Source organism: Micromys minutus (assembly GCF_963924665.1).
Source record: "Micromys minutus genome assembly, chromosome: 11".
Lineage (NCBI taxonomy): Eukaryota > Metazoa > Chordata > Mammalia > Rodentia > Muridae > Micromys > Micromys minutus.
The window spans coordinates 24,044,557-24,057,353 of NC_137980.1; the positions used below are offsets into that span (position 1 = coordinate 24,044,557).

The following is a 12,797-nucleotide window of genomic DNA, read 5'->3' on the forward strand; positions in this document are numbered from 1 at the left end:
TCAAAGCACATTGGGAACTTTAAAACATATATCATCTGAGTTCAACTAAGAGTTTCACAATTAAGGAATTTTTATTGTTTGGTATCATAAGAATACTTATTTATATTTCCAGGAATTAATAAAGGCAGTGAGCCTCAAAATAGTTTGCTAAAACTATGTGTACTTTTCAAGACATACAGAGCCAGATGTCGTGATTCAGACTCTGAATCTCCGTATTTGAGTGGTTAAGGCAGGAAGGTCACAAGTTTAAGACCACCTGAGTATCATAGCCAATAGTTTTCATCAATTGTTTTTATTTCTTAATTGACCCAAAAGATTATCCTGTAAGACTAGAAACACAAAGGGAACACATTGCTGGAGCAACAATGTTTAACTTAACATGTGCATCAGGGATCATTTAGTTTGACATTCATTTCTAAACCCTGCCTGTGTCTCCAAAGGAGACAGCTCTAAGAAACAGCTATTTTAAAAAGAATGCTAGGGCACACCAGGGGTTGCGGGGAGGCAGCTGGGAGCAAGATGGGGTCCCCTGGAGAGTCAGCCAAAACAAGGCAGGCACTCATTGTCTGGAAATTAAGTCCTGACCCTGAGTTTGTTCACACTGACTCAGCACTGCTGGTTTTGAACAGAGGTCTGCCATAGAGGCGTTCTTTCTCTTGCATTCTTCCAGTCACTCGGGGTCAAGCCCAAGGTTTTTTATGCATTAGGCAAGCATCTCCCCTCCTTGTGCAGTAGACCAGTGTCCCCCCTCCTTGTGCAGTAGACCAGTGTCCCCCCTCCTTGTATAGTAGACCAGTGTCCCCCCTCCTTGTGCAGTAGACCAGTGTCCCCCCTCCTTGTATAGTAGACCAGTGTCCCCCCTCATTGTATAGTAGACCAGTGTCCCCCCTCCTTGTATAGTAGACCAGTGTCCCCCCTCCTTGTATAGTAGACCAGTGTCCCCCCTTGTATAGTAGACCAGTGTCCCCCCTCCTTGTATAGTAGACCAGTGTCCCCCCTCCTTGTATAGTAGACCAGTTTCCCCCTCCTTGTATAGTAGATCAGTGTCCCCCCTCCTTGTATAGTAGACCAGTGTCCCCCCTCCTTGTATAGTAGACCAGTGTCCCCCCTCCTTGTATAGTAGACCAGTGTCCCCCCTCCTTGTGCAGTAGACCAGTGTCCCCCCTCCTTGTATAGTAGACCAGTGTCCCCCCTCCTTGTGCAGTAGACCAGTGTCCCCCTGCTCTTTAGATCTCAGAAGCCATTCTCACACCCTCAATATCTCAGACTCTCATGAGACACTTAGGAGGAAAACAAAGATTCCAGGATTTCTGTTCATTAGATGGGAGAGGTTGGTTTTATTTTGGTTTTTTGTCTGTTTTGTTTTGTTTTTTGTCCAGTTAACTCCTGGAAGTCTGGTAATGAGGGTTACACATACTCTATTTACAACAGAAAACCAAGATCTCTTAATGGTGCTGAAGGCCTACCATTGACCTTCTACCCACGCTCTGGATATGATGAAGACTCCCAGTGGATTTGCCCATATGTAGCCCTTTTGAAATCATGCTCAGTCCCCTGAAATTCCCTGTGCAGGTGCTCACTTACAGCCCCACACAGGCCTTCCTCTGATATCACAGCCCAACATGCCCATTTCTTAGTCCAAGACACCAGTAAGGAGTGGCTTCAGTCTTACTTCGTCTGCTACCTTTCTTTGTTTCTTTATTCAACCAAAAAATTCCTCTGCCGTCTATCAGCGGCTCTCAGAGAGGCTTTGGCCATCATCCTTGGTGTTGAGAAACTGTCTTCAAGCTGTAGTTAATTTTCTGTAGTTGAGTCATCTGATAAAGGCTACAATGTGTCCATTATGGTACCTTTGTTAACAAAGGAAAACCACAGCTTTCCAAACAATTGACAAGTGTGGTTCTTCTGAGCCCCTGTAACAGCAGGAAGAAGGAAAACATGTGTCCCATAATATATCCTCAGAAGGATCTGGGGAAGAAAAGAGAAAGGAAGAGATTAACCGACTGAACTCAGCACTCAGAGCTATAAATCAAGTGTTGCAATATGGCGATGGGATGTTGCATCAGAGCATGGCGGTTGTCGCCCAGCTTCTTACAATATTCTGTGCTTATGCTGAAGACCCAGTGCTGAGTTTAGGGCCCCTCAGCTGTGCCGAGGGACCACATGCTACTTTAGTTTCACTGTCTCCCAGTACAATTTTCTCCTCTTGCTGTAGGACAGGGACATTTTTGTAGCTGAAGGAATGCCTGAGCCAGATAATGGCCTTACTGAACCAAGCATCCCTTGTTCCAGTTGTTACATACAAGCAGGACTTGCTAAGATGTCTTCACTTCTTCCTGGAAGTCTTGTCAGGAAAGCTAGGAGGCAGCGGGCAAGGTTATAATGGCTTTTCTCTCCGAGCCGTTAGTTTTGAAAGTGTTTGTAACATTTCCTGTCTGTTTCACATTGCCTTTATCTCAAGATTTGGAAGATAGTGAGTAGGAGCTCGTCACTGAGACTGGGATAGAGGCTGATAGGAATGAAGAATGTGGGGTGTGGAGTGAGTCTTACACATTCTTTAATCCTCAGCCTACGTGGTAACTAATTCACTATTGTTTGCTGTTCTTAATTGGTTTTTGTTTTTTGTTTTTTTAGATAGGGGAAATAGACACAATATACAGGACAAATGAAAGTCTAAATCAACTTTATATTTTCAGCATGAGTTTCCGAGGGCAAGATGATGTCTGATTATATAGTAAGAGTGTTGGTGCCCACATTGTGGTGAGCGCGGAGCTCTGTGGAATTAAAGCAGATCAGCAGCAGCTGAGCTCTGGGAAAGGTGCTCATGGAGATTGTAGTTGAAGGTTAGAAGCACTAACAGTTTCCCAGTACAAATACGTGGCTTTTTACCTTCTCCAGCTCATAGATGAGACAGAGAGAGATGTGCAAATCTTGAGAGAAGTCAGGCATTTCTTCCAAAGGAGCAGAGAGAGGAAGCAGAGGGTGGGCACCTGTGCCCTGAGTTTGGTCTGGGTGTTAGTATGTGGTAGCCTGTGGAATTGGAGAATGTTGCATGTATTCATGCTGGCCTCAAACTATGTAGTTGAGAATAACATTAAATTTGGGATCCCCCTGCCTCCATCTCCCAGTGCTGAGACTACAGGGCTTCGTCACCACGTCTGGTTTATGCGCCATGGGAGGTAGAGCACAGGGACCAACCGTCTGCCACCAGTTCCAAGAACCAGAAATCTTTTGATTTCTTAAATTTGTTTAGTCATTTACAGAATTGAGGTGACATGCTTTCAAGATGGTGTGTGTAAGAGTGAAGAGTATAGTCTTTAAGTTCCTACCCTCTAGGAATACGGCTAATGTTTGCAGATGAATTGATGACTGTCTGTGGTTTACCTCAGAATAACCCAGGGATAAGAATGGTATAATTTATAGTGTAGCCAGACTGTCTGTGATGTGTGGAAATCAGGTGTTGCATGCACGAAGCACAGTCAAGTTTTAGTTGAATTTAAAACTGTTAGCTCTGAAATCTCATCAGGTTTCTCTCAAGTTTATTTCCTAATCTACAGAACAAGAATAATAAAATCTAGTAATCGGACTGTTAGAGTCAGTTAGAATGAGTTATGTCCCATTATATAACATATTTCTATAAGTAAAAAGATCAAGGCATTGTCTTCCTTGAATCTAAATTACCTGCTTTTTCATGGACGTGTGCCTCGGTTTGAGTACATCCAATAACCCAGATTTTGTTCTCACAGCTCAGATGCCTAAAAGGCCAGCGGGACTTCTCCAGCCGACCACCTTTTGATGGAATCCACATTGTCAGCCATCTAATTGGAGATGATGAGTTGTTCCACTCGTCCGATGAAGATTGTATAGATAGTTCCTTACAGGAAGGTTCCATTGGTTTTCCTGTGCACAGAACATCTGGCCCAGTGTCTCTGAATCCCGCTTTGGCAGACGGCAGTGAGAGCGAAGCAGAAGACGATGTGCCGGGAACTCAGGAGAGTGACCCTGAGGCTCCACAGAGAGAGTCCTACTCAACTACTGTGTGACCATCACTGTGACAGCTGGAGTCCTGAGGGCAGCAGTGTTACATGAGAAGAGCCGGGCCATCCCTTGTCCTGTACATATATGTCTGTTTTACAGTCTTATCTGACTGTCTTTGCCAAATGCTCACTGAATTTCCATTGCCACAGTAGACTGAAGTATGCTAATGGGTAAATGGGGTTGTAACAGTATTATCAAATATAACATTTTTCTATTTAGAAAAAACTGCTATGTCTAAATGTGAGAACCATTTACTGCTGTTTAAATGTGAGAACCGTTTAAAAGTTGAGGACTATGGGAAATTGGATTCTTTTTAAACAAAACTGCTCTTGTGCAATATTTTATGCTCATTGAACAAACTGTACATTTGCGTTTATTAATTTGTTTCCAAGTCAGCTCCCTGTAGACATCTAACCAGAACATAGATGTAATTTAACCTGTTTGAGGATGTCTGTCTTCACTAAAATTCAGTTCTGTTAGTGGCCATTGGAGACTGTCACACAATACCTTTTCTCTGTATAATTTCTAAACACAAAGTAATAGTCTGTTCTGAAAGTTTTTTGTTTTAGTTTCTAAGTTTATGTGTATTATACTTCTGTGTGTTAGAATAGTAGCAGGTTAACTATACATATATTATTTGTACATATTTATAAATCTGAATCACCCAACATGCTCTTACATGCAAACATTGACAAGGACTGCCTTTGGCATTCTAACAGGACTTCTGTAAATACCAGGTTAAATAAAAGAAAACTAGATACAAATCAGACACTACTGGCATAGCAGCTATAGTAACTTGCTAGCAGATCCATGACCGATTGCTATCCAAACACTACTGGGGAAGCCCTTTACTCATCTTTAACTAATAGACTTCTCATGGTTAATGAGGGTATAGCACATGCTGCTTCATGCTAATCTACGTAATATAATTTAGCACTAGAATAAGGTCCAAGATGCATAGCAAATATATCTGAAAAACATGTTGTGAGTATTGTATTTAAGTTCTTTAGTTTCTAACCGACAGGTAAAGCCATAAGAACCCTTTGCTCTTAGTCATCTCCTTGTGTTCAGACTGATCTCTAGAAAGCCAAATGCCCGTTAGTGAATTGAGAAAGGACACTCAGCCTGTGGGAAGGCTGCAGCCGCTGTTGACTGGATGCCTCCACACTCTTTGTTAGCAGCCTAGGAAAAGAAGAGCCATAGTGGAAAATAGAATTTAGTACATTTATGGAGGTGCATTCTTGAACAAAATGTTATATACATAAAGAAAAATGTTTTATGAATGGAGTAGAAGAAACAAAAGTTTTCATTCTAAAACTGTGTGATGCCTTATGCTGCATTGTGGGCTAGGCTTTCCCAGCAGGGCTGTCCTAGCTGTTCTCTTGTTTGACAGACAAGATTGGAAAACATGCCTTCTGTGTCCAGGGCACCCCCTAAATTCTAGTATTTAATTTACCTGTGATCACAAGCTAGTTATTTAAGATATTAATTCAAATCTCTCTCCAGCCTTTTCAGAAGGCCTAGCTAAGGAGTTTTTCAGTTCCCTGCTCTCTGGCAATAAAATAAGGTTTATTTAAATCTGTTTACTGAGATCTTTTGTAGAGATGAGCATTCATGAGCATCATAGTCAGGTCTTGGTGAGAGTAAATCCTGCTCTGAGACTGCCAGGGTCTAGTCCTTTAGGGCTGCACTGCGCTGTGCCGTTAGTCCATGAGGTTGTCAGTAGCCCAGCGATGTGAAATGACTTGCAGCCCTGTTATTTGTCTAAATCCCACATCAGGAAACCTAAAAGGAGCGAGCAGTGTAGCTCCTGAGTTAGGATGCTTCCCTGAAATGCCCATGGCCTTGTGCCCAATCCCAGCACCACCAAAAAACAGACAAGCTCGGAGACTTCCTCATATTCCTTCTGGTTTGAAGTTGGTGTAAAATACCCTTGGTAATTAGACTTGAGTTCATTGATGTTCTTGTGGTTTATACAGTGGAAAGCTAGAAGCAGCATCTAGTTGAGGTTCTTTGAGTCAAGTTAGGTGCAGGGGGCCATGCTTACATCCCCTGCTACTCTGGAAGCTGGGGCAGGAGGATTGCCTGAGTACCAGACCAGCCTGGGTAACAGTAAGATTTTGTCTCAAAAAAAAAAAAAAATAGGTTTTGAATTTGCGTACACCTGAGAGAAATCTCTCTGGCCATTAGGGTCCTGTAAGACACTATTCTCTGACTCCATTTCATTCAAACTAATGGCAAGTGTCTGTTTAGGACTTGGAGGTATTGGACTGTGTTCTAATAATGAGCTTTGCTTCATCTGATATTTTTGTCTTTCAAATGGTATCTGTTCACTCTCCAAGACTTGAAGAATGTTCTAGAGAGTAAATGGGCAGATGACGGACAACAGAAAACTTTGCTCTCTTGAGACAGTGACTTTCCACCTGAGGTGGCACACTGAAGGAGAGGTTGCAAGCCCAGACCTTAGGATCCAGAAAGCACTTAAGCTTCTTTTTGCAGTACTGGGGATGGAGCCCAGGGCCACACACAGTACTCTCTGCCACTACGCCCAGAGTCTGATTTCTTCAAAATCAGTGCATACATTTTCTTTATGGAGAAAGAGGCCAAAGAGATTGTTTTATCAACTTCTACTCTGGTTTCTTGTTGTTTGAGTTTTTGTTTTGGTTTGTTTTTATCTCGTTTGGCCCGTTGGTGGCCAGGCAGCCTTTGTTGGTGGATGGAAACATCATATTCCAGCTAAGTGGCCATTTATGTTGAAAACAAGAGACAAAGCCTTTTCCAGCCCTGAGCACAATGCAGCTTGTGACTTTCCAGGCAGTGCCTTTGATTGAAAATAATGTCTACTGCTTTTGAAACACGTTATTCCTGGCACCATACGTCATTTGGTTCCTTATTCACCATTTGCATAATGCACTGTAATACTCAATTTTTAAAAGTTAAGGATATTAATTATGTTTTGGTAAGCTCTTCATGGCCAGCATGGTTATTGCATAATACCAAGACATCGATGGCCAACATTTGCAGAATCAGTAACTTACTAAAGTAGTGAGTTTCACCTTGAAAGTTATTGCTGCTCTAGATTAGCAAACAATTTTTAATTAATTTCTTATTCTGAAATTAATTAAAATTTCTTATTGACAACAGGCAGATGCTATTTAAAATCCAACTTTTTACATTACATCCGTGTACCTACATACCTCTTCCCTCCAGAAAGAGATGGCGTGGTAATACATTGGACATGCAAAGTCATCAATGTCTTTCATTGTACCGTTGGGTTTTCTTAATTGTAACACTGTATAACCTAAAATGTTTACTTGTGCCTTTGCTTTAAATAATTAAAGTTTCTCATTTTGCAAGATTTTATTTCCTGAAATTACTAACTTTTAGAGTGAAGGGCACCAGAATTCTATTGATGGACATTTGGTCACAGAGAAAATGGGCACCAGTGAGGTTTGTGCCCCTTATGGGGTTTTCATGCCCACCTGCTCCACACAGAGTGCCAAGCCATCTGCATGCTGTTGGTATCCAGAAGATATTTTCAGTTTCATAGACATCCAAATGTCTGCGATTTGTTTCCTTCCAAAACATGGCATTTAAGTATCAGGGGCATGTTTTCACCACAAAAACAGTTTAGGTTATTAGCGGCATTACCAGTGAATTCAGTGACCCATTCAGACGTGTGTGACTTGGATGGCCCATGGAGGCACCTACAGGATGAACTTCAGGACGTCTGTGACGTCCACAGCCTTATTGCGGTGTCAGTTTAGTTCAGAGGAACTGGGAGTGCTTGTGGCACTTATGAGGAATCACAAGATGTTTAAAGGAGGTATCATCCAGGCTTCTCTACCTTGGAACTGTTGGGTCTTCGTTGCAGGACATCCTGCATACTGTAAGATGTTTGCAGTCTCCACAGCCTCCACCCACTAGATGCCAGTAGCACACATACCTTTCTCTCTCTCTCTCCTGGAACATTTCACTTATGATGGACCTAGATCCATACAAATAATATAATTTGATTCTTTTAAATTTTTTATTAGTTATTCTCTGTATTTACATTTCAAATGTTCTTCCCTTCCCCTTGCTTCCATGAAGGTGCTCCCTCTCCCAACCACCCTCTCCACCTCAGCACCTTGGCATTCCCCAACACTGGGAAAATGCTCCTTCACTGAACCACAGGCCTCTCCTCCCATTGATGCCAGACAATGCTGTCCTCTGCTACATATGCACCTGGAGCCATGGGTCTCTCCATGTGTGCTCATTGGTTGGTGTTTAGTCCCTGGGAGTTCTGGAGGGTTTGGTTGGTTGATAATTTTGTTCTTCCCATGGGGTTGCAAACCCTTTCAGCCCTTCAGTACTTTCTCTAGCTCCTTCATTGGGGGAATCAACAAGACTGATAAACCCTTAGGCAGACTAACTAGAGGGTGCCAAGGGAGTGTCCAGATTAACACACATGCCTTCAGCTGAGGCAGAGCATCTCCAGGTGCGGAGCAAGGAGAGAGCCTTTAGTGAAGATCCTAGTCAATAAGTATTTTATAAGTTCCTCCCCCTGGGCGTTTATGGCCTCAGATGGCTTCCCTGCAGACTGCTCCTCCCCAGATTAGCTAAGCCTGTCTCTTGATTTATCTGTATATGTGTCCCTGCCTTCTTTTCTCTGTACTACCCATGCCTTGTTCAACTGTATGCAACAATTTCATCCTTCAGTTCAACTGTATATAGTACAGTACACAATACTGTATATATAGAGAGATTCCTGGGTGCTGAGATTTCTCCATCAGAGAGCCCGGTCCCTCTGGCTCCAGATTTTCTGTTTGCTTTTTCCTTCATTCCCTCACCAGTCAGGTCTGTCCTTGGAGCCATGCAAAGGATGTGGCATCCAGGAACTGTCACAAGGACAGGATAAAAGTGACTGCACGGTTGAGAAACGCTTAGACATTTAGAAGCATGGGAAGAGAGTCACTAGAGTTAAATACAAGAATATACGCACTTCTTAAAGACACAGGAAAAATTGGGATCAATTTGTAGTAGTCATTCAAAGAGGGAAAATGAACATCAATAGTTACCATTTCAAATCCATTAGGATGTCTATCCAAAAACAAAAGTAGTCCTGGAGGCATATACCTGCCTCAGTTCTGTTCTCAGGGTTCTGAGGCAGGAGGATTCCGCTACCCAGAAATTTGAGACAAACCTGGGTAATCTCACCAAACTGCATCTTGAAAAAGAAAGGGAAAATGAAAGTTTGGCAGTGCTGTAGAAAAACTGGGGCCTGTGAGTCACTGCTGGAGCTACTGTGGACACCAGTTCAGTGTTTATGAAAAAGTTTAAGAACGGCTGGAGAAATGGCTCAGTGCTTTAGGCACTGACTGCTCTTCCAGAGGTCCTGAGTTCAAATCCCAGCAACCACATGGTGGCTCACAACCATCTGTAATCGGATCCAATGCCCTCTTCTGGTGTGTCCGAACATAGCTACAGTGCACTCATAAAGAAATAATTCTTAAAAAAGAGTTTAACTATCACAATTGCAACCCAGCAATTCTAGATGAATACTTGGAGCAGGACTCAGGTACTTACACCTCAGCATCCACAGCAGTAACTCCTGTCTATCGGCAGCTGCATGGAGGGTGGGTGTGCATGTCGTATGCCTACAAGGGAACTGAACCCATAAAACGTGAAGTTCTGGAGGATTATACAGCAAGAGAGGAACATTGAAAACACAGTAGTGTTTTCACTAGTAGCCAGAAAGACCTGGTCCCCTTAGAGTAGACCTTTTACCAGGAGATGGGATAGCCCAGGAGGCTGTCTAGTAGCTTACCAACCTAATATTTGGTATGACAAGAAAGTTCCGGAAGTGGGTAGTGCTGACTGAGGCATGTATAGCCTTGGATGTGCCTCTTGGGGTAGGGTTTGAAATGCCCCGTTCTCCAGGAGTCTGTGTTTGAATGCATGCTCCCTAGTTTTGATACTGTTAATGATACTGTTTTAGAAAATGGTGTACCCTGTATGAAGTGAGGCCTTGCTGGAGGGACTTTGAGGATACTGGCTGGTGTCCTGTCTAGCCAGAGATCTCTGCGTCCGGACCCACCAAGATGTGAAGGATTCATCAGCACATGTCCCCACTGCTGCAGGGGACTGACCTCTAATGGGGAGCCTGTGGGTATTACTTCCCTCAAGTAGCTTCTTTGGGGGTATTTTGGTCACAGAAATGTGTAAGTAATAAATACAGGAAGGCAGTACCAAGAAGCGAGGTTGTTGCCGACGCTTAGGCCTTTGGGACTTGTTCACAGGAGGCATGTAAAGGCCGCTGGGGCTGCAGGACGCAGTGCTGTAAGCAGAGCCTCATGGGCCATGGTAGGAGCACATAAGACCAGCATACAAGTAAAAAGGTGAACAGGAAAGGTTAGGTAGGCTCAAGAGGCTTCCAAGGGGAGCAGGGACTTAGGGACAGAGCCAGAGGCCATCCGTGTGACATGCTAGCAAAGAATATGACCATGTTCTACCATGTCCTGGATTGGTGAAGCTGAGCTGGAGTTAATGGCTGAATTGTTATATGGGGACATTTCGAGGCACTTCATTAGGATGTGGTGTGGCTTTTGCTCACTCCTTTTAGCCAGATTGAGGCAGGGAGGAGGGAGCAGACAAATGTAAAAAGTACAGTTTTATCGGGAAAGGAACATGACCCCAGTAGCCGACAAGGCGACTGTGGGCAAAGTGACTGCAGTTACCAAAAAGACCTTGTGCTGGGACAATGGAAATTGTGTCTCGGGGACAAGGCTTCACCAGTAGGTTTGAGGGTGCAGTAATATAAACCCATTTTTTTTTAAACTTTGATTTCGAGTGTCTGAAAAGACAGCCTCCAAAGTACCCTGCTCCAAAATGGTCACTGAGAGAAATCTGTTGCCTACCTCTGTCACACAGGTTCTTAAAGGCCACTGCAATTGTGGCCCGGGGAGGCCAGGCACCATCTCAGACCTGAAGCAGAGCTTGGTATCAGCTGCATGGCGCTGGTCTTACAGTTGTGCTGGTTACAAGAGACAGGATGATGAAGGTTGTGTTTTGGTTCCTCAGAAGAAGCAGGGTGGTGTGTAGCGGGATGGAAGATGAAGGACAAGTTCCAGGATGCTTGTGGATGGAGACACCAAGATGCTGGAGATGCCAAGGGAGGCTGCATACACCAGAAGCAGCCAGCCCAAGAGAGAGGCATGTGTACTTCAGGCCATAGGACTGTGGGAAGAGGGCTCTTCCAAGCTCTTAGAACCCACATGGAATCCAAGATGCTAGACACAGATACGGGTTAAGTATGCGCTCGTCAGAGTCTTGTTCTTGCTTTGCTGATTCCCCCCACTGTGTGGGAAAGGAAATGTTTATCCCACCATGGTATTTTGGAAGTATGTAATTTGTTAACAGTAGCTCACAGCTAGAAAGATTGTCCTAAGATCTCATAAGAGACTTTGGCTTTTGAACCATGTTAGAGTGAGTGCTAAAGAGACTTTTACCAAGGAGTGTCACACACACCTGTAATTTAAGTAGAGGCAGGAGGACGGCTGCAATTTCAAGGCCAGCCTGGTCTATGTGCTAAGTCTTGGGTCAGTCCAGGCTATGTAGAGAAACCCTGCCTTGCAGGGGAGGGGGAGAAAGAAACAAACAAATACTGCAGAGATCTTTAAAGTTGAATGTGTTTGGCTTTAAGAAATGAGCTTTGAAGGCCAGAGGCAGAACATGACAGTTTGGATATGAACATGTACCCATGGGGTCACGTGTTTGGACACTTTGTCCCCAGCTGTCGGTGGTGACTGTAACCACCTACTTTCACTACCATGGGCTTCTCGAATATGGAGCCAAAATGACCCAGCCCTCCCCTGTAAGTTCACCCAGCATCAACAAAAGTAACTAATGAGATACTTAACTCAAATTATTATTATTTTTTATTATATGTAAGCACACTGTAGCTCTCTTCAGACACACCAGAGGAGGGCATCAGATCTCATTACAGATGGTTGTGAGCCATCATGTGGTTGCTGGGATTTGAACTCAGGACCTCTGGAAGAGCAGTCAGTGCTTTTAGCCACTGAGCCATCTCTCCTGCCCTCAAATTATTAGTTTTAAAAACACTAGGCGCGTTTAGAATTTAAAGTCAGCTTGTAAGACATTTAGAAGGAAAAATAAAACCGGAGGTTACAAAATTTACACATTCATGAAATTTTAAAAGTTATTACATAAGCCAGACATAGCAGCACATGTATTCTCAAAGTGACATTACACTCAGCTACATGGAGAGGAGTTTTGCAGCCTGGGTGACAAGGGACCTTGCCTCAACAACAGTGACAATTTGGCATAAAATTGTGGCACTAACCTGGTGCTTAGGTTTGTGTTGGTTGAACCTGGACAAATTTTAGAAAAAGGCATGTGTGCATGTGTCTGTAGATATGTCTGCATGTGTGTATGTGTGGGTGTGAATGCATGTCTGCATGACTGTGCTTGTGTGCATATGTGTGTGTGCAGGTATGTGTGAATGTGTGTGCCTCTGTGCATGCATGTGTGTGTACATACATGTGCACATGGAAGGACATATAGTGTTCTGTACTACCATTCTTCACCTTAATTGCTTAGGACACCATTTCTCACTGAATCTGGGGCTCATTCCCTAGTGAACCCCTTGTCTAACCTCCAGATCACACACAAAAAAAAAAAGTCTGTGGCCCCTCCAGGCCTTCCATGCTAACATGTCTCCGGCCAGATCCCACAGGGTGGCTCCTACCCTGTGT

The 12,797-nt window shown here is 43.6% G+C and overlaps 1 protein-coding gene across 2 annotated transcripts in view; it reads left to right on the forward strand.

Annotated features, from left to right (window-relative positions):
- The window catches only part of EVI5 (ecotropic viral integration site 5), a 136,782-nt gene extending 129,394 nt beyond the window's left edge, over positions 1–7,388 (forward strand). For both annotated transcript variants that reach the window (XM_080925648.1, XM_080925649.1), the window contains one exon: positions 3,747–7,388. In XM_080925648.1, coding sequence (XP_080781774.1) covers positions 3,747–4,043 — 297 coding nt within the window. In that variant the 3' untranslated portion in view covers positions 4,044–7,388. The remainder of the gene's footprint in view (positions 1–3,746) is intronic.
- The last annotated feature ends 5,409 nt before the right edge of the window (positions 7,389–12,797 follow it).